The sequence below is a fragment of the Cyprinus carpio genome, chromosome B10, assembly GCF_018340385.1.
Source record: "Cyprinus carpio isolate SPL01 chromosome B10, ASM1834038v1, whole genome shotgun sequence".
NCBI classification, from domain to species: domain Eukaryota; kingdom Metazoa; phylum Chordata; class Actinopteri; order Cypriniformes; family Cyprinidae; genus Cyprinus; species Cyprinus carpio.
In genome coordinates, this window is record NC_056606.1 from 13,710,315 (window position 1) to 13,735,788 (window position 25,474).

The following is a 25,474-nucleotide window of genomic DNA, read 5'->3' on the forward strand; positions in this document are numbered from 1 at the left end:
CTGACAGGGAGAAATCCAGAGCTTGAGACAGAGCGCTTGCACGCCCTGCAAGAAGCTAATGTACACAAACACACAAGAACGTATTGCAGCCTGAGAACAGCATTTTAAAAAAATTATTATTGCACTGTAGCACAAGTAGCCAATCTCTGGATAAGCAACCAGGTCTGTATTCAAATCTCCACTGAGATAGTATGTAAATATGCTTGGACAGCAATGATATTCACGTTTTGGTGTCAGACTGTGAAGAAAGTGTGGTTGATTTGAGGCCATCTGGTCTAGATCTTACTCTGTATAGAAACCTGAGCTACATAAACAAGCTTTTCTCTAATGCAAGTACCTTAGTGGAGGATGCAAAAAATGCAAGCTCCATTAAAGCCGTGATCAAATGAATCCTTATGCTTACAGATAACATAAAATCCATTTAAGATAATGCGAGTAAATGAAAGAACATCTGAATGAAATAGTAGTCTTACCTCTTGTTAATGGGCTTCTCGTCCTTTTCATAGGGTTTGACAAACCATTTTCCGATGCGCACAAAACTACGGTTCATCAGACAGCGCTCCAGCAGGTTGTGAATGGCCTTGAAGAGAAGAGTTCGACATTCGTAGGACAGACCGCTTTCCCACACACCGTCATCCTCGCCTGTGGAGAGAACAAACACACAGAGACCCAGTCACCAACCTGCTGCTGTCTATAAACAGCTGATCTGCCATTCATACAGGAATGTAATTTGCAGAACACACACAAAAAGAGTTACAACAAATCTATTAATTGTACCCCACCAGAATACAGACAAATAGGGATGTGACGGTCACCATGACAACCGCGTCACCGCAAGTTTACTGCTACCGGCAATAGTGCACGTGACGTCACGCACTCTATAACAAGCATAATACGAATTTTATTTAGACTATAAGTCTATGGTAGCCTAATTCACAAATGACCTCAAACACCATACACAGTGTTTCCTTTAGATTGGCAGGTTTGAGCGCATGAAAATACAGTTTATTCTGCATTCAGCAAATTAATTTTATGTTGGGTGATGGACCTTGTTGGGAAACCAAATACTACATCACCGATCTGCAGCCATCTCCATTCATGTCAACCATCCGCGTTTGTACAAGTGTCTTCAAGTTCCTATGATCGCAAAGGCCTGGCTGGTCAGGTTTGGCGAGGCTTTCTCCAAACGAGACTTTCTCCAAACGAGACAGCGATAAATGGAAGATGTTAACAAGAAATGTGGCAACGATTCCCATTTCAAAGAAAGAGCGAGCAGACAAGGCGTTAATGCGCCCGCTTGCTTGGCGGCGGAACAGTGAACCATGTCTACACAGGTTGAGTCTGTCTACACAGGACATTTGAACTTTGTGTCAGTACCCAATAAACAGAATAAGGCAGTTTACTGTCGGGGATTTTTCATGTCATGTGGATAATGAGTTCTATAGTATTTTGTCGTGTCGCACAGCTCGCGTCCGGTAGACAGGGTGTATTTAATTTTCTTATTTAGGATACTTTCTTGTTTAACTGTATTATTTCTTTGATATTTCAGCGTTTTGCAGGCTGCGTGTTTACTGATGGAAGTGCTAAAATAAACACGTATGTTTGTTAATAGATGATTGAGTAAATTGTGAATTGCATGCACTAAAAAAGTTGACAGAATGCACTTTCTGTACTTGTTTTGCACTACCTGAGTAACAATTAATAAAAAGCAGTAAGTGAGTTTTTTTATTATTTAAATGCAAATGCAAATATATCGAGATGTATATGAACGGACGGGGCTGTTTATTTGGTGTTTACATGGTGTTTTCTTAAAGGGATAGTTATAGTTAAACTGAACTAAGAAATGACTTTTTTCCAAAAATTGGTTTTTTCTTTGGAACACAAATTAAGATATTTTTGATGAAATATGAGAGCTTTCTGACCCTATGCAACTACCACGTTCAAGGCCCAGAAAGGTAGTAAGAAAATTGTAAAAATAGTCCATGTTACCATAATCTGATGAAGCTACGAGAATACTTTTTGTGCACAAAGAAAACAAAGACTCTCGGATTTCATCACAAATACCTTAATTTATGTTCCAAAGATGAACGTAAGTCTTACCGGTTTGGAAGGACAAGAGAATGAGTAATTAATGAAAGACCTTCCTTTTTTTTTTTTTTTTGCGAACTATCCCTTTAAGTCTAAATAACCTAAATGTGACTAACAATGCAACACCTAATCACTCAAATTTGAAAAAATCCAGAGGTCTTGCTGGATTTAAATCAATTAAAAGCTTGGGTTATTAATTGAATTTAAATGGGGCCTCTTTTCCTGCAGTTTAAAAAAAGAAAACCATATTTGAAACTCTTGTTAATTTTAAAGCAACAAGAATTCTACTTGTATTTTTGATTTGACAAGTTTTAATTAATCAGATGCACTGATTCTAGCAAATGCCATCTTGACTTGCACCGAGTAGTCTTGCAGGTACAGTGTCCAAGGAGGCCGTAAATCCGAGCACTGGTTTGTTTCTGGATCACGTTCGGCTGTGGCCTCCATGCTTCAGTAATCTCATTAGGAGTCACTGCTTAAATCTGGCAGCTCTTAAGCTCCTTCCAAACATGTCTCTGTGCAGCACAGCTCCCATGAGCACCCAGGGGCTGCACGCATTACACCACCCACCCACCCTCCCACACTTGCCCGCCCACTGGTCTGCAGATGGAAACACAGCAAATCCACTTGATAAAACAGTAACAAACAGCTCAGATAGGATTCCCCAACACCGCAGACGTCTGACAACATATTTGCTGCCACAGTGTCCTAAATCAGACACATTTAGTTTTATGTGACAACAAACACACACTTGATTATTTGCATGTAAAAAGCTGAATTTACATACACATCTTCCTAACAAATCACACATTTTTCTGCCCATGCATATATATTTAAAATGCAGATCTGTAGTGTCTGTACTAATTGCAGCTAACAACTTTCTAAATGTTTTCCTTATGATTGCTTTTTGGCATAAATGTTTAAATAAAAACTAATGTAACTCATGGCTACTCTGATCAACCATCAGTAAAAGCACAGTACATTCAGATCATTCCTATATAGAAGATACATTGTGGTCCAAATCATAAGGTCATTCAGTCAGAGTGTGTCTGCATATGGTGAAATAAGCGCAGACTGAACGCAGCTGAAGACCTGGAATCAGGCCAGAAGGCAAATCTATAATTCGTTGATGTCTTCTGAAAAGGCAGCAAGTACCACAATTCACTTTTAAAGGATGTCATTGATTTGACTAACAGCTTGGCAACAATGAAACACCTTGTCTTTTGTCAAAGCAGAAAGAGAGGCAGAGAGTGAGAGAGAAAATGAGGTGGTTTGGGCTGTCTCATGCATCTTTTAATACTCGAAGTACAGGGTCAGCTACTTTTCACCTGTACACACCGAAACACACTCTTGACAGGATCATTCATGGTAAGAAATGTTAACCGCAGAGTCCATGAAAGTCTCCCATTCATGTAACATAAAAAAAAAAAAAAAATATTTTCATGCCTACCATTTGAAGATGATAATTTCATAAAACCAAGTTAAATATGCAAAAGAAGATATTTGGGAAATCCATCTAAAAATCAGATTTTATGCCATTATGTTTAATGATGCAGGAATGGCGTAGAAATTACACACTAACGCTTTTGGATGACAACCTTGATTTAAAACTATATGTTTTAGTATGAAATCTCAGCTTTAGTTAATAACCGTTTTCCCAAGATAATGGAAAACCGATAAAGGCATCACTGTCACTTTCGATAACGGCAAATCATGCATCTCCCATTTTTATATAAATAGCTACCGTAAGAAGTGCTGTTTTGAGTGTCAATGGCAACTCACCCATTTAATCCAAAGCATCGTGTTCACCATTTCTACTGTGGGGAGGAGGCACCTGGTTTCTATCAAGCGTTCCCTATGACCTTGTCTCTTATGGTCTAACCACTGCCCACAGAGCGCTAGACACAAAGAGAGGAAGATAGCTGGCTTACAAAGAAACAAGCGCTCAAAAGACTGCAGGGTGCAAACGGCACTTAAACACCCTTGAAATATAAACACATTAAGCTTGGGGAGCAAAACAATATTAAGGAGTAATTCATAATAAATAAATGCATAAACAGTGCTGCCTTTTAAGGTATATTTATATTTTGATAAACGCATATTCGAGCATAATTTACATTAAGAGTTCACATTAAATCTAAACATTTTAAACACACGAGCTGTGACAGAAGTATTGTTGAACTGACACTGGCTGTGTTTGTTTTGTAAGGGTAAGATACTGAACCTTTTTTTTTTTTTTTTTAAGAACTCAAAGTTCAAGTTATCAGAGGAAACAACTGAATCGACTTCAGGACAACACCCGTAACAGTCTAGGACTAACACACAAACCACATCATTCCCACAGTCTAGCCAGGGCTGTGTTCCCTACAAGTATGGTTCACTAACTATGGTCGCAAGTTCTATTGAACTCTATTGGTAACAGCAAAAATCATTACTATATTTGTTTTTGGGAAATGCACCACTGGGTAATCATTGGAAAATGTAGGTAAATATAAGAATGAAGGTATCTTTAACCATTTTTTTAAAAAATTCCAATTAAAAATAGATTTGTATTTTTTTAGATAAACAATGTACAAGTAAGCAAACTAGGCTCCAAAAACAAATGGAAATGGAAAATTACCCAAGACCATCACTCCTAAAATTGTAAATAAATTTAAAATAAATTGATTTCATAAAATATTATTTAAAATTGTAATATTTAAAATGTCGTTGTACCATACAAAATATTTCTGTACAAAATAATATTACTACTACTACAATAATGAATAACTACAAAGTTTGTATATAGTTTATATATTAAAATGTGTATAATAAACATTATATTAAAGGGATAGTTCTGCCAAAAATGAAAATTCTGTCATTAATTACTCACCCTTATTTTTTTCTTCTTTGTGCATAAGAGTTCTCATAGCTTCATAAAATTACGGTTGAACCAGTGACACCACATGGATTATTTTAACAATGTTCTTACTACCTCAGAGGGTCAGAACGCTCTCGGATTTCATCAAAAATATCTTAATTTGTGTTCTGAAGATGGACGAAGGTCTTATGTGTTTGGAATGACATGAGGGTGAGTAAAGAATGACAGAAATTTATTTTTGGGTGAACTAACCCTTTAAGATTATATATTCATACACTTACACATATACAACATAAACATAATTATTTGCAAATGTGTAGAGAGAGTGAGAAATACAGAGCTTTATAATAGAAATACAGATACTGACCACAACCAGGAGGCCAGAACATGCTGGTCTTTTCAGCAGTCCCCTTTATTATTCAGTACACTAGCAGTGAGCACCATACTATCATCCCTAAGACACATGGGCTCATAATAGCAGGACAGTGAGCCCTGCCCCTTAGTGTAGAGCTGCTCCCCACAGCCACAGGTTCCTATGCAGGAGTCATTAGATCAGCTGTAGGGTCATTAAACAGAGAGATTAATGTCTGCTCAACCATTGGGCCCCAGGGATTGAGCCAGACCAGGGAAGAGCCAGGGCCGTGCGCTACAGGAGCCTCTTCTCTTTCTTCCTGCTTATTTTCTCTGTTGTCTCTTCCCCCCATCTCCATCTTTCTTTATTTCTCTCTAGCTCATCTTCATCCTCTGCTGTAATCGGTCTTCCCTCTCTTTCTCTATATGCACCTCCATCCCTTTCTCTTCTCCTTGTGCCCTTGGCTTTCCTTTCTCTCTTGCTCTCATTTGTTCTTTTTCTCTGAATATGAGAGCAGAGCCTTACAAGGACCAGAGAGCTTCAATTACTAATTAATGACTATTTCCAAAGATGACAGGAGAGTACAGCAAGAAACAGAGAAATGCTGAGAAGAGAAAAGCATAAAGATGGGGGGAAGAGAAGGCAGGGCTCCCCTCTTCTTTGGTTTTGGGAATTAAGTACAAAAGCTAATGCATCATCGGGACAGGGTGAACAACTCCGACTACACCATAGTTACAGCAGCACAGACACAGAGCACTTGATGAAAATTGGAAGTGCATTTCAGAGATGGATTAATGGGAACAATAATCATCAATACTGATTACAGCCAATATTATTTGACACTTCTGCCAGTTGATATATTATGACAATATTTCATTAATTACGAAACTTAACTCTTCTAATTTGTCACCAAAGTTTCGGACAGATTTTTAAAATAAATTAATACTTTTATTCCACTAAAATGAATTCATTTTATCTAAAGTGACAGCACCGACTTTTTTTTTTGTTACAAAAAAATATATATTTATATAATAAATACTCTTTTCAACTTTCTATTTTTAAAGTATCCTGGAAAAAAAGGTTTAAAAATGATCTATTACCAAAAATTCTGTACTGGTGCATCCCTACTGAATAAGTTTCTCATCGACTGTCCAAAAACCACCATGAACAGGTTTAAACCAGGTTCCTTCCCGCTAAAAGGGACAGATAAGCATTGATCTATTTCACATGTCTGCAGGTCTTGACCATTAAGCCAAACACAAGCAACGTTCAAGCACAATGTAAACTGATGTTTCCAATCATTAGGGCATAAAATAGATTGTTATTGACAGCAGCAATTGCATTTCAACAGAAACAACCAAAGCCCTGCATTACAGAAATCACACACAGTCTTGCAACACAAAGCCCTTAACCTGTCAAATGGCACAACAAGATTAACAGGGGGAAAAATACAAATCAGACCTCACACACGCGGAGAGAAGAACAAAGAGGAGCTTTGCGTGTAATGCCGAGCAGCAAACCACCAGCAGTGTAAATCAACCCAAATCTTTCTCCTTCAATAAAACAAATGAAATAACACCAATTTCAGGTGACCTAGAAATGTCTTTTTATCACTAAACAGAATGTGTTTGTACAAGACCCATGCTGTTTTCTGGTAGGCATCTGGCACAATGTCTGATTGTCTGATCAAGTTGCTTGACTGTTATGGTATCCAAAGTCTGTTTAAAACTGAGGAAACGGCGGAAGCCCGGGGGAAACTGAGAACTACAACAACACACCTTCTGAAGCAAAGGAACTTGTATTATTTCCTTTTGCATTGACATCATTTCCTGTTGGAGGCAGCGCTCTCCAGCCAAGGGTCAAAGGTCGAAGCAAGCCGAGGGTTTACAAATGGCCTTCCTGGGATGATCTCACTTTTGAACACCCCCACAGTCCTCAGACACGCAGTGATGTCAGGGAAAGGCAACAGCAGACATCATCTCCTCCAGCGCACTCAGTTCTCTCTGTGTCGATGGGATCCAACATGTTTTCAAAGAACCTTTTCTCTGAGCGGCTCAGCTCTGTGGCCCGAGGGTTCACGCTACACACAGCTTGCCAATAGAAGATTCCTGCTCTAAAATGCACTGCTCATGTGTCTGACAAACAGTTCCAGTCAAGCCGCAAGCACACCACCAGTGTGCCTAAGAGTCATGGCCTACGTGACAACTGGACAAATACTAAATAAAGTGTGTTCATCACCACTTGTGTCATTATGTTGGTGGGAGACTCTCAGAGGCCAATCTGTAATTACTGCGACTGATGGGCTCTCGGTGCACTTGGCTTACTGCTCCAACTAACACTCGCACACATATTAAAGGTGCAGTGTGTAATTTCTATACTACATGGAGCAGTTAGTTTTATGGTGGCCCTACACAGCAAAAACTTGAGACTGACCCAAAATAGGTTTCGCCAATATTTTTGATTGTTATTCATGAATGATTGGTTAGTAGGTTGTCGAACAGGGAATAAATAAATAAATTAAATCAGAGTGTAAAAGGAAAAATAATAATAATGGAAGTAAATACAATTAGTTTGTGAATGAAAAAAATTATGATAATAGTAATAATCAGTAGTAGTAGTAGTAAATAAAATTTGGTTGTAAAAGTAAAAAATATTTTGGCAGGAAACCCATTTAAAAAAAAATGTATTAGAGTCACTAGAGCCTCAAATCACACACTTTATCTTGTATACTGTATTATATTGTAAGCCAATATATAGAAGATTATACTCTTAGGAAAGTCTGTGCTCTCCTTTTTTCTCAAAACATAAATTTAAATGTCATTTAAACAAAATAAACGTCGTTATGACTATGAGCTTTAATTTTATAGCCTGAAAGCCCGTCAGCCTTCAGCATAATGGGTATCACCAGCAGCTGTCTTTGAGCTATGCGGTAAACAGGTAGCCCTCGAGAAAAAACCCAGAGGGAGAGAGAGAAGAGGGGAGAGAACGGGAAGAAAAAGAGAGGGAGAGAGAAGCTGCCAGCACAACTCGCACCACAGGGAGACTGGCAGACGGGGGAGGGAGCGAGAAAGTGTAGCAGACGAGTGTCAGAGGAGGAAAAATGAGGAAGAAATGAGCCCTACAGCAATTACCCTTACAGACAGACTACAGCTCCTTAATTTCTATGCAAAAAAGATCAGAGAGAGAGGAAAGGGAAAAAAAGAGAAGGAGGGAGGCAAAAGGGAGAGAGAGGAAAAGTAGAGGGGAGGGAGAGAGAAAGAGACAGAAAGGAGGAGGGAAAAAAGACCTTATTCATGTCTCGTTCTGTGGATGCCCCTGGATAGAACCGACATCAGCAAGCGCCACCGACGGGAACAGAGAGCAGCAAGGGGGAGGGGAGGCGATCGGACATTTACATAAAAATAGAGGGCCGTGGTCTACCGAGGAGATGCTCATTTACTCCAATGGCAGTTCGGTTATTCCAGATCATTCCATCACATAGCAAGAGGAGCACTAGGATTGGCTCTCTCCTGCATTCCATTCAGAGTCGGGTAAAGTTGCCTCTCAAACATCAGCCAAATGGCCTCCTGTCTCATTACATCTCCAAAACAGCACTCCATGTTTTCTTCCACTCGCTTAGTGATTAAATACATGGCTTCAGAAGATCCTTCAAGCTCTTCCTTCACTTGCTCTTCCCTTGGGACGGGAGTGATTAGATAACAGACAGGAATGGCACTTACCGCTAAATTTTAAGACTTTAACAAGCTGTATGAGGGGAGAAGGAACAAACATGGACGAATAAACATCCAGAGACACCAACATCTGAGCTGAAACAGCCACAGACAAAGCCTCAGAGTTACACTATTGTATTAACATCCAATCACAAGTGGGCCAAGCTGAATACAGGAATAAATGCGGTTCAAAACATTTGTGGATCACATAATTGAAACCACACTCAAAGTAAAAAAAAAATAAATAAAAAATAAATAATAATAATAATTCTGACCACACTATATTTGTAATGTAAACGCCAATGCATTCTGCCCTACTTAGTTACTGTTAGGGTTGGGTATCGAAAACCGGTTCCAAATTTCCAAGAACTGGGTATTCAATAAGACGCGTGCATTTCGATTCTGCTTAGCGATTCCTGCATTCACATTATAATGTGATTCAAAACTACTTAATTGCAGGAACAGAAAGAACTTGCACCTTGTTTGCATGCAGCGCACACATTTGAAGCGTAAGCATAGAGAACAGAGGTCACTTCGCGTGGGGGTTCCCAGTTTTGTGTCTGTTCTCAAACAGTTCCATGCATTTCCACTGTAGAAAAAGTTGTTCCGGGTCAGAACTCATTTCTTTCATATTTATAGACCAGTATGCAGAAAACTATGTCAGTATATAACCATAGACACAGCCAGTTTTGTCTTATGTGATCGTAAACAGATGAGAAAGAAAACACACATGTACAGTATTTTTAGATCTGCGTGCGTTCAAGAGACAGCAGGCTATAAACACGCTGCCTGTCATTAATGTTAATCATAGAACGAAAGAAAATCATTCACTGATCTTGACTGAATGCATTTAATAACTTTAATTTATCTATATTTTATTTATGAACAGAAAACTATGCAGTGTTTATAAATTTTTCATTAAAGTTTCTGTACCTGAAATTTGGTTCAGTTGTATTTATTTTTGCTATTGCTAATTGATTTGTTTGTTCCTATTTTATTACTGACTGTTTACTTGTCTTCAACGCTGCAATATTTGAAATTTATATTAATCTAGTAGTTTTTGTTAAAAGCATAGGCAAAGTTCCTCTTGAAGTGTTCTGTAGGCTGCTGATTTTTGCTCATCTTATTCAGCTGCAACAGAATGCTTGGTAAAAAGACAGAATAAATGCTTGACTTAATTTTTTTATATTGGAATCAAAACTAGGAATCATTAAGAAGAATTGGAATCGATACAATTCAAACGATACCCAACCCTAGTTACTGTTGCTATGTCCAACAAGCATGATGCTCTCACACTACACATCGTGTTCTCACTCAGTAAAAAATACATTGTGAAGCAAAGAGTAAACTGACAACACTGGAACAAGGCTTCATTACGGCAAGACACATGAATTCCGCCCTGTTCATGTGGTCCTTGAAACCTTCTGAGACGTGTTCCTAGAGTGAAGCGTATGAGAGAAGTGGTAGTGCCAGCTTTCATTCTCTCTCCATCCCCTTTAAAGTCTCACAGGACCTGCTGTTCACTGATTCACACCTTCACTGCCAGGGTGCCAGTAGGGATCTATATCAGGTGCTACGTAATCCAGCACAGAAGAATATATTTACGCGTGTGTATGTCTTAAGAGCTTAACCTTTATTGCATCCTGTGGGCCTCCGCTGTGTTTGTACGAGGGCCAGCAGAAACACGACTGCACGTGTGCTTGTGAGAAAGACATCAAGAAGTGTGTGTCAAGAGAGATGCTGAATGAGCAGCAGGTTCACAAGTGTGTAGCAAGGAGAGAAGGTCAAGTGGCTATGACCCTGCTGATCTCAAGACGACCGCAGGCATAACATTTAGTCCTGAAACACAGGCTGTTTGACACTGTATCTGATCCTGAATTAGATGAACAGAGAACCACAGATGCCTACAAGAGGAACAAATTAAAAGTACTCCGCTTAACGCAACATTTGAAAATCTGGATTAGCACTCGGAAAAAATAAAACTGCAATAAAATCAATGCTCTTCTGACAGTTTTTCCAACACCTTATGACCAATTAAAAGTCTTCCTTGACTTTTCTGGCTGTTCAAGATCAGCAATCTCTTACCAAATAAATATTTTAGAGCAGGGTTTAACTTGAAATATTTGTTCACACTAAAAACTACTTATCCAGGCCTCGAAGTCACCATTTCGAAAATTCCTTGATATTACAGGGTTCCCACAGTTCTGGAGACCAACGAGTGAAGAAATAAACAAGAGGTGTCGAGAGGAAGAGAGAAGCACATGTCTGACTTCTCCTCTGAGAGCCATGAGGCACAACTGGGATGCAGCCATTATAGCAATAGCATCTCCACAAACGAATGAAAAATACAGCAATATCTCTCGTGGAGAGGGATATTATGGAATGGGTGAATTGGTCATTCTTTTCCCCGTAAGGCTCCATTTCTGTCCATCCTCTGGCACAATGAACGGTAATGAGGGGGGTCAATGGACAAAGGAAAAAAATAAATAGCCTCTTCCTATTCCTCTATATCATCCCATTTTTCTTTCCTTCTGTTTTTCACTGTAAAAGAAGGCATGAATAAAGATGGGACAGGTCCATAAAGGAAAGGGGAAAGAAAAAAAAAACAGGGAAAGAAAGAAAGGTGGAAAATGAAAGCTTTTCCGCAGACATCCATGATGCTTTCTGCTCGTTCATGCTTCGATGCTCTTCATTATTCCATCCTTCAAAGAGCTTCAGAAATAAAAATGAAGCCAAACTTCCTCGATATTTCCTATTCCTTTCTTTTGTCTTTCAGCAAACCAAGGGATTTGCACTCGCACACTTCGGATGAGAAGTGACGCCGTCACACAGACTCCGCTGCTCTGTTTCATACAACACAACACTAAACCAAAACAACAATAACCCTCAGGTCTGGGTTAGCAGAGTGAGAACTGATCTTAAAAGAAAACACAATTATAAAGGCATTTCACATCATTTTTGCCACACAGATCTACAGGTGATAACTTCTACAGAGATTAATCAAACATCTTCAGACCAGTCGGTTCAAGCACAACAGAAGGCTCTTGATCCATTTTCATCACTCTAACAGTTCTTGTAAACATTTAAAATATTATAGCTTGTATAAACTTAATGGCACACTTTTTATGTTTATCCGCAAGTGACAGACGCTGACTGCTAAACTGGAACTGTAGAAACAATAACCGAAGATCTTTGCTTGGGCCTACGGCACATTTTGATGACAAGTAACTAAAATGCACATGCAAAGAGTGTGTGGGTGTGAGAGAGGAAGGAGGAAGAAATTCAGAAAGACCACAGTCGATAGAGAAAGAGAGATAAAGTGGGCGAAAAGGAAAAAAGAAACTGAAAAACGCAAAACAAAGGACTTTTCATTAGAGCCAGTGAAACATAGTGAGCTGGCTACCTAGACAGCATGAACCATCTTTTTTACATGTATATCGACTTGACATAAAAGCACCAGTACTTTACACATTGACAATGCTCAAAGATGCTATCACTAGGTTTTGGAACAAACTCAGAGTTGCGCTCAAAAGCTTACCTGTCAGTTCGTGGTGGATGAGCTCAGAGAAGTTGGGATCGTCGCCCCACCAGAAGAGCCAGAGCTCCCGGCGTCCCTGCCTCTGGCTCCGCCTCCACACGCTCAGCACATCCGCCTTCAGACAACGGCTGAAGCTGCAGAGGATGGGGTCCTCCTCGGTGACTGGGAACAGGATGGGCGCCGAGGTCGGACCTTGCCACACATACCTCTTCCATTTTATCCCTGTCAAATCAGCCTGTGAGAAAGAGAGATTTCATTAGCTTCTGTCAGTAAGACTGTTCGCTCACCAACTGCGAAAAGGCATGCATTCGGCAGCACCTAAAAGTCTTAGTGCTGATCTATTATCTGGTTTTAAGACTGAAGATAAACGGCACTGATGTGATGGAACAGACCCTGGAACAGCAGCACTCGAGCTATGAAATACTTAATGGACCCCAGCCCAGGAGTTAATCCTGCCTTAACGATCCACTGTAAGATCAGCTATACTCAGACCGAAACAGATAAGAGAGATCAGAAAAACAATGAGTGAAGCATAGAAAAGAAAGACTTGAAATACATGAAAATGGGAATATAAAAAATATTGAAGGGAATAAAAATAAATACTTTATGAGGGCAAATTAACAAATAAAACTATGTGATGTTATGCACATCCTTAATTGACCAGGTCATGCGGACCTCAGCTTTCATAAACTGGACGGCTGCATTTATAAAGACATCAGGACAAAAACAACTATTAATTGTTATAATCTATAAACTCTGACTAATGGCAAGCTTAAAAACGGTGTCTTTCTCATTTGCACTGCCAGTTAAATCCAGAGATGGAAAAAGACAGTTATTTACACTACAGTCATGTTCACAATGTTCATTTGTTGCAAAGTGAAACTTGTTGCAGCTGTTGGAAAATATTTCCATCTGACTTAGGAGTGCAGATCAAACACCTGCAAAATATGCAAAGAGAACATCTGCAGAGGATGCACAGAAAAAAAAATATACAGCAGCAAAAGCTGTTACACACTTGTTAGTGAAACTAAAAATGGGACAAATCTAGCGGTCGAAGTTTAGACCGTTGACAGCTGATGAGGGGGGAAAAGGTCAGAATAGCCTTAAAGGCATAAAGAAGAAATTTGCAGAAATGGAAGAGGAAAGTAAACAGCCTCATGAAGCACTCCACTTTTCCAGCACAACATTCTTGTTTTTCCAAAAAGTGATTTTTTTGATGGAATTCAATATGGTCTAAAATTGGAAACGACCACAATATGCAAAAACATCAACGGAAAAAAGTGTGTGTTTTAAGGGCAGGAGTCACGTTTGGCTTAAAGAATCTGGCTCCTTTGACTTTCCACTTAAACTTGAGTGGTTTGTTGGGTCATGGCCTTCCACATAACTTCCTCCTTTGTCACAACATCTCTCCTTCCTCTCTCCCCCTTTTACACAAAAGGTTTACAAGAAGTCTTCCGAGCGCTGCCAGGAATGACAGCAGATGCTTCTCATGAGAATCAATGCAAACAGCTGAGCTACAGGTGAAGTGACACCAACAACCTCCTTGAGACGCACTCCATCTCACGGCCCGAAACTATCGGACGCTTTCTCTGTTGCTCTCACTCCCGAGAGATGCTTATCAATAGTGTCTGTCTCACATAGCTTCAGCCACTCAAAAAAGTCAATCAGCGCTCAAAGACCAATAGCCCCTGGAGACCGTCCAATGACAGGAAAATAGCTTCACATGCACTCAAAATAAAAACTGTGACTGTTTTAAATCCATTTAACTGAAAGATTTCATCTTCAAAATATTTTCAGAAGCATAACGACTTGGGATGCACCGATACCGATTTTAAACAACTATTGGCCGATTCCGATATTGCATAAAGCAGGGCATAAAAACAAGAAAAAAATTTGGGTTCACTCAAATCGGTATTTGAACGTTTCTGTTCATGCGTTTCTCTGTGAAACCAGTTTGAGTAGAAAACATACCGCTAATAACGTTGTTTTTTTTTTTTTTTTTTTACTTTTTCTTTGCCAAAAATAATTATAAAGTTCAGCGTTAATTTATACAAAAGGAAAAAAAAAAAATCATGAAGAGAGTCCTAATCTCCCTTAGTCGTAGCCAATACAGCATCATCTTTTCTAGATTTACCAAAGACCAAATGTATTAGCTAAAAAAAGAAAAAAAACTGTCAACGAATTAAAAACATTTTTTCAAGATATTTAAAAAATGTTTCAGCATGGATAAAAAAAAAGCGCTACTCCTAAGCGTTTTGAGAGGGAAAAAACAGCCTAAATTAGTAGGCTGTACGTTGCATTTTATTATTACATTCAGAAATAATGTAGGCTAAAATACAGCTTAATTAAAGCAAAATTACAAACACAATTAGGCTATTTAAATTCAAGTTTCAAGTTTAAGTTCCCTTCTCTCCACAACAAATCCTCTAAAGTTGTGCTAAAAATAAGCATCAAGCCAAAACGAATTAATTTAAAAATGAAACTGAAGCCTACCTCTCTCATTCTGCACGAATCCAAATGTTTCCATATTCGCGAAGTATCTGGATGCTGCTAACCTATTAATAAACTATAGTTTTTTTCTTCACTCGCATTATCGACGTAAAATATCATCCTACACATATAGGCTATATCAGCAGTGAGGCACACGCTGGTCACACTGAATGGCGCAGACTGTACTACAGACTATTTAAATTGAGCAGTGTAACTTTTTATGTTTCTTTAACTATATTTTATTTTGATAATGAACAGGCTGCGATGTCAAATTAGCAAAGATATGTTGTATGTGCATGTGAGGCACCGACGCGATCACTGCATTGTTTTCTCAGCTGTTACGGGTAATTTATGGTCATACCATTGCTGGTTGGTTATACAGATAGAAGCAAAACATCGTTCAAAACTGTAAAGCTTTTGCAAAATAAAGAAAACTGCAGTCAGCCATCTCGTTTTTTTCCATAAACTTCGGAGTGCGTTACAATTATCCGGAAATCAGCACAATTTTTTTCTTTCGTTTTGTTAATCTGTTAATGATTTAAGTGAAATATATTTTGTCTTTAGGCCTATGTATTCCTTTTTATGTAGCCAATATAGTTTTATTCGGTATTCTCTGTTCACAGAAGTTGTGCCTGTTTCACACATACTCAGTCTGCAGTGCGTATGCAGTCCGTTTGCGTTACCTATGCGATGCAGAAACAGCATGGACTCATTGTGCTTTCACACAGGACGCGTTTGCAGTCCGCTACTGGTCCGCGGCTTTTTACCACAAACACAACATTGTCCATTATTTTGATGTTAAAAAAAAATTAACTAAAAAAGCTTTTTCAGCATTGTGATCCTCTATCACAGTACAGTAACAATCTTTCATAGACATTAGTTTAAACTCAAATATAAACAAGGTATTATTTATGCATTTCACTTCTAGGTTTGTATAATAAGTTGCTCAAGCAGGCGGCAACACATTAAAACACAACATTTAGCCTACTTTTCTTGTTAGGCTATCACAAACATTTCAAATTAAAACTCACCACTGACAGAAACAGCGGACTCTCGTGCCTTTTGCATTTAAATCTTTATTACAAGCAATCCCACGGGTTTTAAAGAACTTGTTTTTCTGCCTCCATAAAAGTGCATATATTGTTGCCTTGTTTATCTAAAAGTGCCCTTTTGTCTTGTTTTAAACCTAGCCAAAAAGCCACGTGTTGACTGTGAAACACAGTAGCCTTAAATTGTATCAATTTATTGTGAAATTAGTGCATTTCCGTGTCAATCGATGTTCATTTTTAGCGTGTGCAGCACAGCAAAAATAGACTCGGTACGTAAACGATCGCTGCACTGCTGCAGACGCACCGCTCCTGGAACGCACCGACGGACCGCAACCGCGTGCAATGTGAACGCTCCAATCCGTTAACATGGGCACTGCAGACGGAGTATGTGTGAAACAGGCATTACACTGGTTTCAAACAAAAAGCTGCATATAACCTGCCATTCATTTTCACTTAAATGTAGGCCAAATGCTTAGTGGTTCATGGGATATCCTTGGATAAACTGGGACGCCAGTGTATCGCCAGTGTATTGCCGATTTACCCATGATAAATTTACAGCTGATCGCGGGCGTTTCACCGGTTGGCTGTATCAGTGTCACATTTGCATAGGCCGTACTATGCTGTCTGACAAACTATATTTTGTACATATAGAATAGATTTTATTTTGTTTTGGTAAGTATTTAATTATTTTGCCCAGAAAAAAACGATGGATTATGCAACAGACATGCAACTCGTTGTTTCTATGCAGGTAATTAATAAACCATCAGTATCAGACCTTTTCATGCTATTTCCGATATGCCGAAGGCTTTAAAATAATCAAAAAGCGGCCAATAAATGTCGGAGGCCAATAGATCGGCGGATCCCTAAAATCCACCTCACTAAGGCCTGGTTCACACGGGACGATTTTAAAATTGTCGGCCGATTTTCCAAACCTGAGAGACCCCACACACGGCGATAAAAAAATCACGGGTCTAACAGTTTTGGTTGTACAGTGTGTGGTGTGCAGCCACACAGCAAAATCAACACATCACACACGAACCGATTTGACTCCCGAGGATTCCCATGTCAGACGGGAAATCTCGCAAAATCCCTCGAGATCAAATGTGACTTCAGAGTAAACAATCATGGCGGATGAAGAGGATGCAGTGGCCATAGTTTGTGCTTTGTTTTTAACTGAAAAAAAAACATAAGAAAAACAAGAAAAGGCGATGGTCAAAGAGGTGGAGACAACGCGAGAATGGACTATACTTTCTGGTGCGCCATGCCGCCGGCTGTTTTGATTTTGTTTCCCGGTACTTCCTCATCGCCTCATCACCTCGCTTTCTGATTGGCTACACGCCACAGTCCACAGGCTGCGTGATCGTTTGTCCTCGGGGGACACCACACACGAGAAGAAATCGGGCCAAATAAATCCAACATGTTGGATATCCCCGATTTGAGATCGGAGCGGTCCCGACGTCCTTCTGAGCAGAGGAGAGGAGCAGTCTTAACACACCACACACGGCAGGAATATTTGATCAGATTATTTTACGATAATCGGAGCATCCTAAGATTGTCGGAAGGGGTGAATCGGGGCTAAAATCGGCCTAATTATCCTGCCATGTGAACCAGCCTTAACCCAACTAGTATAACAAAATGTGAAATGTCAATCTCAGGAAGCCACAATTTATCTTCAACTTATTACATGAAAATGTGCATCTGACAACATTACCTCTAGCATTTTTAATAGCTATGCTAGACATAAATAGAGTGAATAAACAAACATTTAATAAAATCTTTTTGGCTACAAAGATGTTGGCTGAGGCTTATTAAAGTTCCTCGCTCAATTTCAAAATCATATTTACTTCACCTGCTTGGCTAATATTATGCACTAAAACTTAAAAATGAGTGTGTGTCATGAGGCAACAAATTTGTGTGCTGAGGTGAGAAAGAGTTTCCCATGAGCTGAGCCTTACAGTGGTGTGCTAAATTTACACCAAGCAAAACAAAGGGGGGACAAATACTTTAAGAGCTTACATGTACAGAGAAATATGCAGATGTACTTTTCTGCATGATCATATAGTGAGGCTTTTATTATCTGAATATTTCACACACCCCACAAAAAACAAAAGTAATTGATATTGGGGGAAAAAAACATGAGGAGGAAAAAAGTTGGCACACCTGTAACTAAAAAAAAAAAAGCCTCTTCCGAGACTAAGAGCGCAAACGAGTTTCTGGAAAACTGCAGTCTGCAACTATTCATATTCAAATCATCAAGCAATACATTCAAACAAAGTGTGCAAACAAGCTCTCAGTGGAGCCATCCATCTTCAGACAATATCAGAGATTGTGCTGTGGCAGTAATAAAACACAGCAGGCATTAAACTGGATAAGCTGAAGTTATATAATTCACCACAAGGCCTTGACACTGTTTGCGAGAGTGTGTCTGTGTACTTGTTTTGCTGTGAAGGACACGTTTCTGAAAATGTTTCTGAAAACATGCATACACCGAACAAATAACGTCTGTTTTCAAATCTAAAAATGCAGGGCTGGTCCATAGGAATTATAATTAGCTTAATCTAAGAACAATAGAAGTCAATGGGACGCCAGCACGTGTGTGTGTGTGTGTGTGTGTGTGTGTGTGTGTGTGTGTGTGTGTGTGTGTGTGTGTGTTAGGGAGCAGAAAAGTGCTGTAAACAACCCTGCAGGCTCCAGGAATGCCCCATCTATTTCAAACCCCATGTCTCTTATTGCACGCGAGGTAAACCCCAAACCCAGCACTGGTTATTTTCAGCCAAACAACTGATGTGTGGCTCACGCGATTAATGCAAATGCATCAAATCTGTCAAAACTATCAGGTAAAAGGGTGATTCCATAAAAAGTGTAATTTCTGTAAGATTTTAAGCATCCTTTTTAAGAGTAGATAGATTATATTATGTCACCTCAATAAAAAAATAATAATTGGAATATAGTTAAGCCTTTAATGCAAAGTCAAAGTTTTTCAGGTTAATTTAGCTTTTTCTAGAATTTGGCTCAAGGTCATGACACTCCAAAATGTTTATTATTGTAAAGGGGAATTTAATACACTTATTTCTACAAATATCCAGTTTCCAATAATTGGCTGCTTAGTGTACAAATTAAGGTATCAGGGCTTATGAAAAACAAAATTAAAGAATGATGTCATCATGACAAAAAATAATCTGAATTATGGAACTTCACATCATTTTAGTAAGGTGAAGTTAAGATGGAAACAGTATTTTGGACAGTATTTTATTAAAAAGACGTTGTGCCCACGATTTTATTTTATCATCATTATATATACATAAAAAATAGGTATAAAACTACATTAAAATTAATAATACACATTTAACAACAAAGCAAGAAGTTGAAAACACAGGCCATTCCCAGGAAAAGATCTAAATAATAATATTAATAATGTTTGTGTTTTTAAAATATGCTTAAAGAAACGTTTTTCATTTGCTAAATACACATTAGAGAGACACGAAATGCACCTTTTCAGGGAATGACCCAAAAATAAGCCTGCAGAGAAGCGTGTAAACATATAAACACCCCCGAACATATGAACATGGAGTTTGAACTGAAGCCTAAAATGCTTTGTTTTACACAACTCCCAAAATAACAGGTTTCTAAAAATGAAGCGGAGTTATTTATAATTGCACAAAGTGCTGGTAAAAATTTTCTAACTTTCATTCTGCCAACACTCTTCGTTACGTGCAATTTACAAATACATCAAATCAAAACACACAGCCGGTTTGCGTTAAGCCATCTGGTGCAAAACACTACAAACATGTAATCTCTTTAGAAAAGCTTACAAATAAGCAAATAAACAAGCAGCGTGTGTTTGAATCACACACATACACTGGGCCCTGATCCTGTTCGCTCTCTCTCTCTCTCCACTGGGGCTGATGTTAGCATGCTAGGTGGCTAAAAATGGCTGCTTTTTCCTTTTAGTTTTTAAATCTCTTACCAGATAGAATAGATTGGAATGGCAGTCCTCCAAGCTGGCCCCGTTCGGTACGAAACAAGAACTCATCCTTTCACTGCGCGCTCGAACATCCCATCAGCGGGCTTTCCATTGAAAAAGAAAAAGAACGTTTCTCCGAATTCGAGTCGAATGTGAACGGAATTATTTTTAAACAATCGGTGGGGGAATGGAATTCAACAGCCCCATTCGATCGCTCGCGCCTCCCGCGTTCAGCCCGAATTAGAAGGTAAAAAAAAGAACGGCCTCAACGGTCGACGAGGCTGTGAGGGAATAGATTACATGTAAAAATAGAGGAATGTGTTATTAAAATAGAAAAAAGGAGAGCAAAAAGAGGCAACTCTCCCCCCTCCCCCTTGGCTTAAAATCGGTTTTAGCTTAAAAACGACTCTCTTATACCTCCATCCCCACCGAAAGCGGTTTAAAAACGAAAAACATTCCGCGTTAGAAGCGTCGAGAGGTGACTAGAAACTACATGAAATGGCTCATTTTCATTTAAAAACGTATACTCGGTCTGTGTTCCTGCTCGTTTCCATTTGAATTCATGGATTCCTTTCTCTAATGGCGGCCACAGGGAGAACTCTGCCTCCCGGAGCCCATTGGCTGCTCGGCGGTCATGAGGGGCGTAACAACACTTTAGTGACGGGCGCTGCCGCTAGGGGCGCCGATGAGCAAACACAATTACGACTGGCACACTTTAACCCTGCGCCACCTAGTGGTCATTTAACCCATTCAATACCAAATTATTCCCAGGCTAATGTTGTCGAGCACTTGATTTACTCGTTGGAAAACCCATGCATGTTTCCCCTTTTTTTAATAATAGTTTAAAAAAAATTAAATAAAAAAAAGTTAATCCTTCGTTCGTGGTTCAGTGGGGTTCTGGGATAAACAATGATTTATATATTATTATACATTTATACTGTATATTTAGACAGATCAGTGGTAATAATGCATTCATTTTAGATATTAAAATGCTAAAGTTTAGATATTAAAATATTAAATATATATACAGTCAATAAAAAATGATTCAGACAGCAGATATAGTCTTTGATATTTTTTTACTAGTGGGTGCAGGACACTATAGTTCATTTATGTAAGTGAGGACTGCAAAATTAAAGTAAACTGTGACATATTATACCCAAAAATTCTACATACAGTGGACTACCAGGAAAACTGATAAAAATTTGGGACCAAACACTTTAGCCTGACCATGTTTTTTCTTTAATTGCTAATGCAACCTTTTTTTACTCCACAGACTAATTGGTTGACCTAACTTGTTATTATCTAATTGTGTACTTAAATTAAACAGCTGACAGCTATTCAACCTAATTCATTACATACCTTTCTATCAAAGTTATCTGACATTATCAAGAAGAATTTGTTCTGACACAGTTTAACTCTGAGTTCTTGTCATATGTTATTACCATTTTCTAAACTATAGTGAATATACTGTGATATTGTGAGAAATGTTTTGCACTATGTGAACCTGGACCACAAAACCAGTCTTAAGGGTCAATTTTTTGAAATTGAGATCTATAAGCTTTCCATTGATGTATGGTTTGTTAGAATAGGACAATATTTGGTTGAGATACAACTATTTGACAATCTGGAATCTGAGGGTGCAAAAAAATCAAAACATTGAGAAAATTGCCTTTAAATTTGTCCAAATGAAGTTCTTAGCAATGCATATTACTAATCAAAAATTAAGTTTTAATATATTTACAGTAGGAAATTTACAAAACATCTTCATGAAACATGATATTTACTTAATATCCTAATGATTTTTGGCATAAAATAAAAAACAATCATTTTGACCCATACAGTGTATTTTTGGCTAATGCTACTAATATACCCGTGCTACTTATGACTGGTTTTGTGGTCCAGGATCATATATATATTTAATTATTATATATATATATATATATATATATATATATATATATATATATATATATATATATATATATATATATATATATATTAAAAGTAGGCTACCCAATATATTTGTGTGTTGTTGTTTTTTTTCAAGAAATTATATAATACACAGAGTGTTATAGGCGTAGTTAGACACGCAGCTGGCTGAATGTGATTACTTTCACTCGAGAGTTTAAGTGAGATGTATTCCCATGGACGTAATAATCAGAGGCCAGCTTCATTCGCTGCTTTTCTAATGGTAGTGGGGCTTGTCTGGCTGAAGTGCATTTAGAAAATGAAAACTTCATTGACAAGCACACAACCTATTAGCCACATTGGAGCTTCACATTAAATTACTTTAGGTCTATAGATTTGTACAAATATTCAAATAATACGTCCACTAAATTAAACTCTTTTACTTTAGATAATGCATATTTGTCAGAGGTGAAATTAAAAAGGCTTTTGGTGTGAAGGGGAAGGATGGATCCAAAGAGAATTTAGTGGATTGATGGCTGCATTAATTTACAAGGTCATGCCTACACATACAATAGATCTGTCAAAGAAAAGCATGCCCATTTCTCCCTCACACATTCACATATTCCCATTGTTGTTCATTATATAACTTTTTGTAACATATATATAATTATTTAAAAATTGAACAATCAAATTTTGAAAGATAATTTATTTTCATTTATCCATTGTCATTTTTAACAATAATACATTTATTATTATTTTAATGTCAATTTTCATTTAATTTTTATCAATCAATCAATCAATCAATAAGTAGACTGATGCATTTTATCTGTAGACTGTCCTGCCTGCAAAGCTGATTTGCCACCTCCTTGACAGGTTCCTTTTAAAGTTTGACTGATATCCACATACACACACACACACACACACACACACTTTCACACGTTGTCACACGGGGCACATAAGACACGCGCTAGCAGACCCGGGACTCATCAGTGGTCAGTGGAATGTGTGTCAATAGGAGTTGCAAGGCCACAGTTCAACAGCAGACCTGCTGTTTACACAGGCTAAGTGATGATATCCTTCCTGCTCCTTACAACAAAAGTGGAGTCAAGGAGGGATTCAGAGGTTCAAAAAGGGTAATGCGTGTAAATACAGGAGCAGTCTGATTCTTCTTTGAGTGCACACATAAGAATATATGCAGACATGCATTCACTATCGCACAAACACATATAAATGTCAAATGGCAACTCAACACAGTACCAATATTATACAAAACAAAACATTAAAATTCATTAATATTACCATGAACTATATTTCTGATCAAAAATTTGGCATCATTAGTTTTGAATGTCTTTTCAATGAGAATACTCATCAAGGCTATTTATTTGATCCAAATATAGTAAAATCTGTAATATTGTGAAATTTTTAAAAATAAGTTTTCTTTTTGAATGTGTTTTAATTTCAGCAGCCATTAATGTAGACTTCAGTAATTACTTCATGATTCTTCAGAATCATTATCAGTGTTGAAAACATTGCTGATTTTATTTTATTTTTTTAACTGTGATTTATTTTTTACAGGATTTTTAATAAGTTGAAAGTGCAAAAGAAAAGCATTTATTTGAAGTAGAAATCTTATGTAACAATATAAATGTCTTTACTGCCACTTTCATTTAATGCGTCCTTTTAAAAGTACATACTGAATATATATTTTAAATCTTGCTTTTGAATGTATCACTGTTTCCAAAAAAATATTAAGCAGCAAAAAGAGTTTTCAACAAAGAAATGTTTCTTGAGCATCAAACCAGCACATTACAGGTCCTTCTCAAAAAATTAGCATATTGTGAAAAAGTTCATTATTTTCCATAATGTAATGATAAAAATTAAACTTTCATATATTTTAGATTCATTGCACACCAACTGAAATATTTCAGGTCTTTTATTGTTTTTAATACTGATGATTTTGGCATACAGCTCATGAAAACCCAAAATTCCTATCTCAAAAAATTAGCATATCATGAAAAGGTTCTCTAAAACGAGCTATTAACCTAATCATCTGAATCAACTAATTAACTCTAAACACCTGCAAAAGATTCCTGAGGCTTTTAAAAACTCCCAGCCTGGTTCATTACTCAAAACCGCAATCATGGGTAAGACTGCCGACCTGACTGCTGTCCAGAAGGCCATCATTGATACCCTCAAGCGAGAGGGTAAGACACAGAAAGAAATTTCTGAACGAATAGGGTGTTCCCAGAGTGCTGTATCAAGGCACCTCTGTGGGAAGTCTGTGGAAAGGAAAAAAGTGTGTCAAAAAACGCTGCACAACGAGAAGAGGTGACCGGACCCTGAGGAAAGATTGTGGAGAAGGACCGATTCCAGACCTTGGGGGACCTGCGGAAGCAGTGGACTGAGTCTGGAGTAGAAACATCCAGAGCCACCGTGCACAGGCGTGTGCAGGAAATGGGCTACAGAGAAGCAGCACTTGACTGTTGCTCAGTGGTCCAAAGTACTTTTTTCGGATAAAAAGGAAATTTTGCATGTCATTCGGAAATCAAGGTGCCAGAGTCTGGAGGAAGACTGGGGAGAAGGAAATGGCAAAATGCCTGAAGTCCAGTGTCAAGTACCCACAGTCAGTGATGGTCTGGGGTGCCATGTCAGCTGCTGGTGTTGGTCCACTGTGTTTTATCAAGGGCAGGGTCAATGCAGCTAGCTATCAGGAGATTTTGGAGCACTTCATGCTTCCATCTGCTGAAAAGCTTTATGGAGATGAAGATTTTGTTTTTCAGCACGACCTGGCACCTGGTAAATGGTTTACTGACCATGGTATTACTGTGCTCAATTGGCCTGCCAACTCTCCTGACCTGAACCCCATAGAGAATCTGTGGGATATTGTGAAGAGAAAGTTGAGAGACGCAAGACCCAACACTCTGGATGAGCTTAAGGCCGCTATCGAAGCATCCTGGGCCTCCATAACACCTCAGCAGTGCCACAGGCTGATTGCCTCCATGCCACGCCGCATTGAAGCAGTCATTTCTGCAAAAGGATTCCCGACCAAGTATTGAGTGCATAACTGAACATAATTATTTGAAGGTTGACTTTTTTTTGTATTAAAAACACTTTTCTTTTATTGGTCAGATGAAATATGCTAATTTTTAGATAGGAATTTTGGGTTTTCATAAGCTGTATGCCAAAATCATCAATATTAAAACAATAAAAGACCTGAAATATTTCAGTTGGTGTGCAATGAATCTAAAATATATGAAAGTTTAATTTTTATCATTACATTATGGAAAATAATGAACTTTTTCACAATATGCTAATTTTTTGAGAAGGACCTGTATAGTGATTTCTGAAGGATCATGTAACACTGAAGACACTGAGTAATTGCAGCTGTTTTATTACTTTATTTTTACAATAAATGCAGCTTTGGTGAGAATATGAGACTTATTTTAAAAACACTACAAAATTATTTTTAGCTATTAATTTTCCAAACTTTTCAGTAGTGTACATGTGCAAAAATC

The 25,474-nt window shown here is 38.2% G+C and overlaps 1 protein-coding gene across 3 annotated transcripts in view; it reads right to left on the minus strand.

Moving 5' to 3' along the window:
* Positions 1–20,662, minus strand: part of med13a (mediator complex subunit 13a) — a 59,089-nt gene extending 38,427 nt beyond the window's left edge. For all 3 annotated transcript variants that reach the window (XM_042732637.1, XM_042732636.1, XM_042732638.1), the window contains exons 1-3: positions 20,055–20,662; positions 12,549–12,783; positions 474–642 (exon numbers count right to left, since the gene is read on the minus strand). In XM_042732637.1, coding sequence (XP_042588571.1) covers positions 474–642; positions 12,549–12,783; positions 20,055–20,120 — 470 coding nt within the window. In that variant the 5' untranslated portion in view covers positions 20,121–20,662. The remainder of the gene's footprint in view (positions 1–473; positions 643–12,548; positions 12,784–20,054) is intronic.
* Between the last annotated feature and the right edge of the window lie 4,812 nt (positions 20,663–25,474).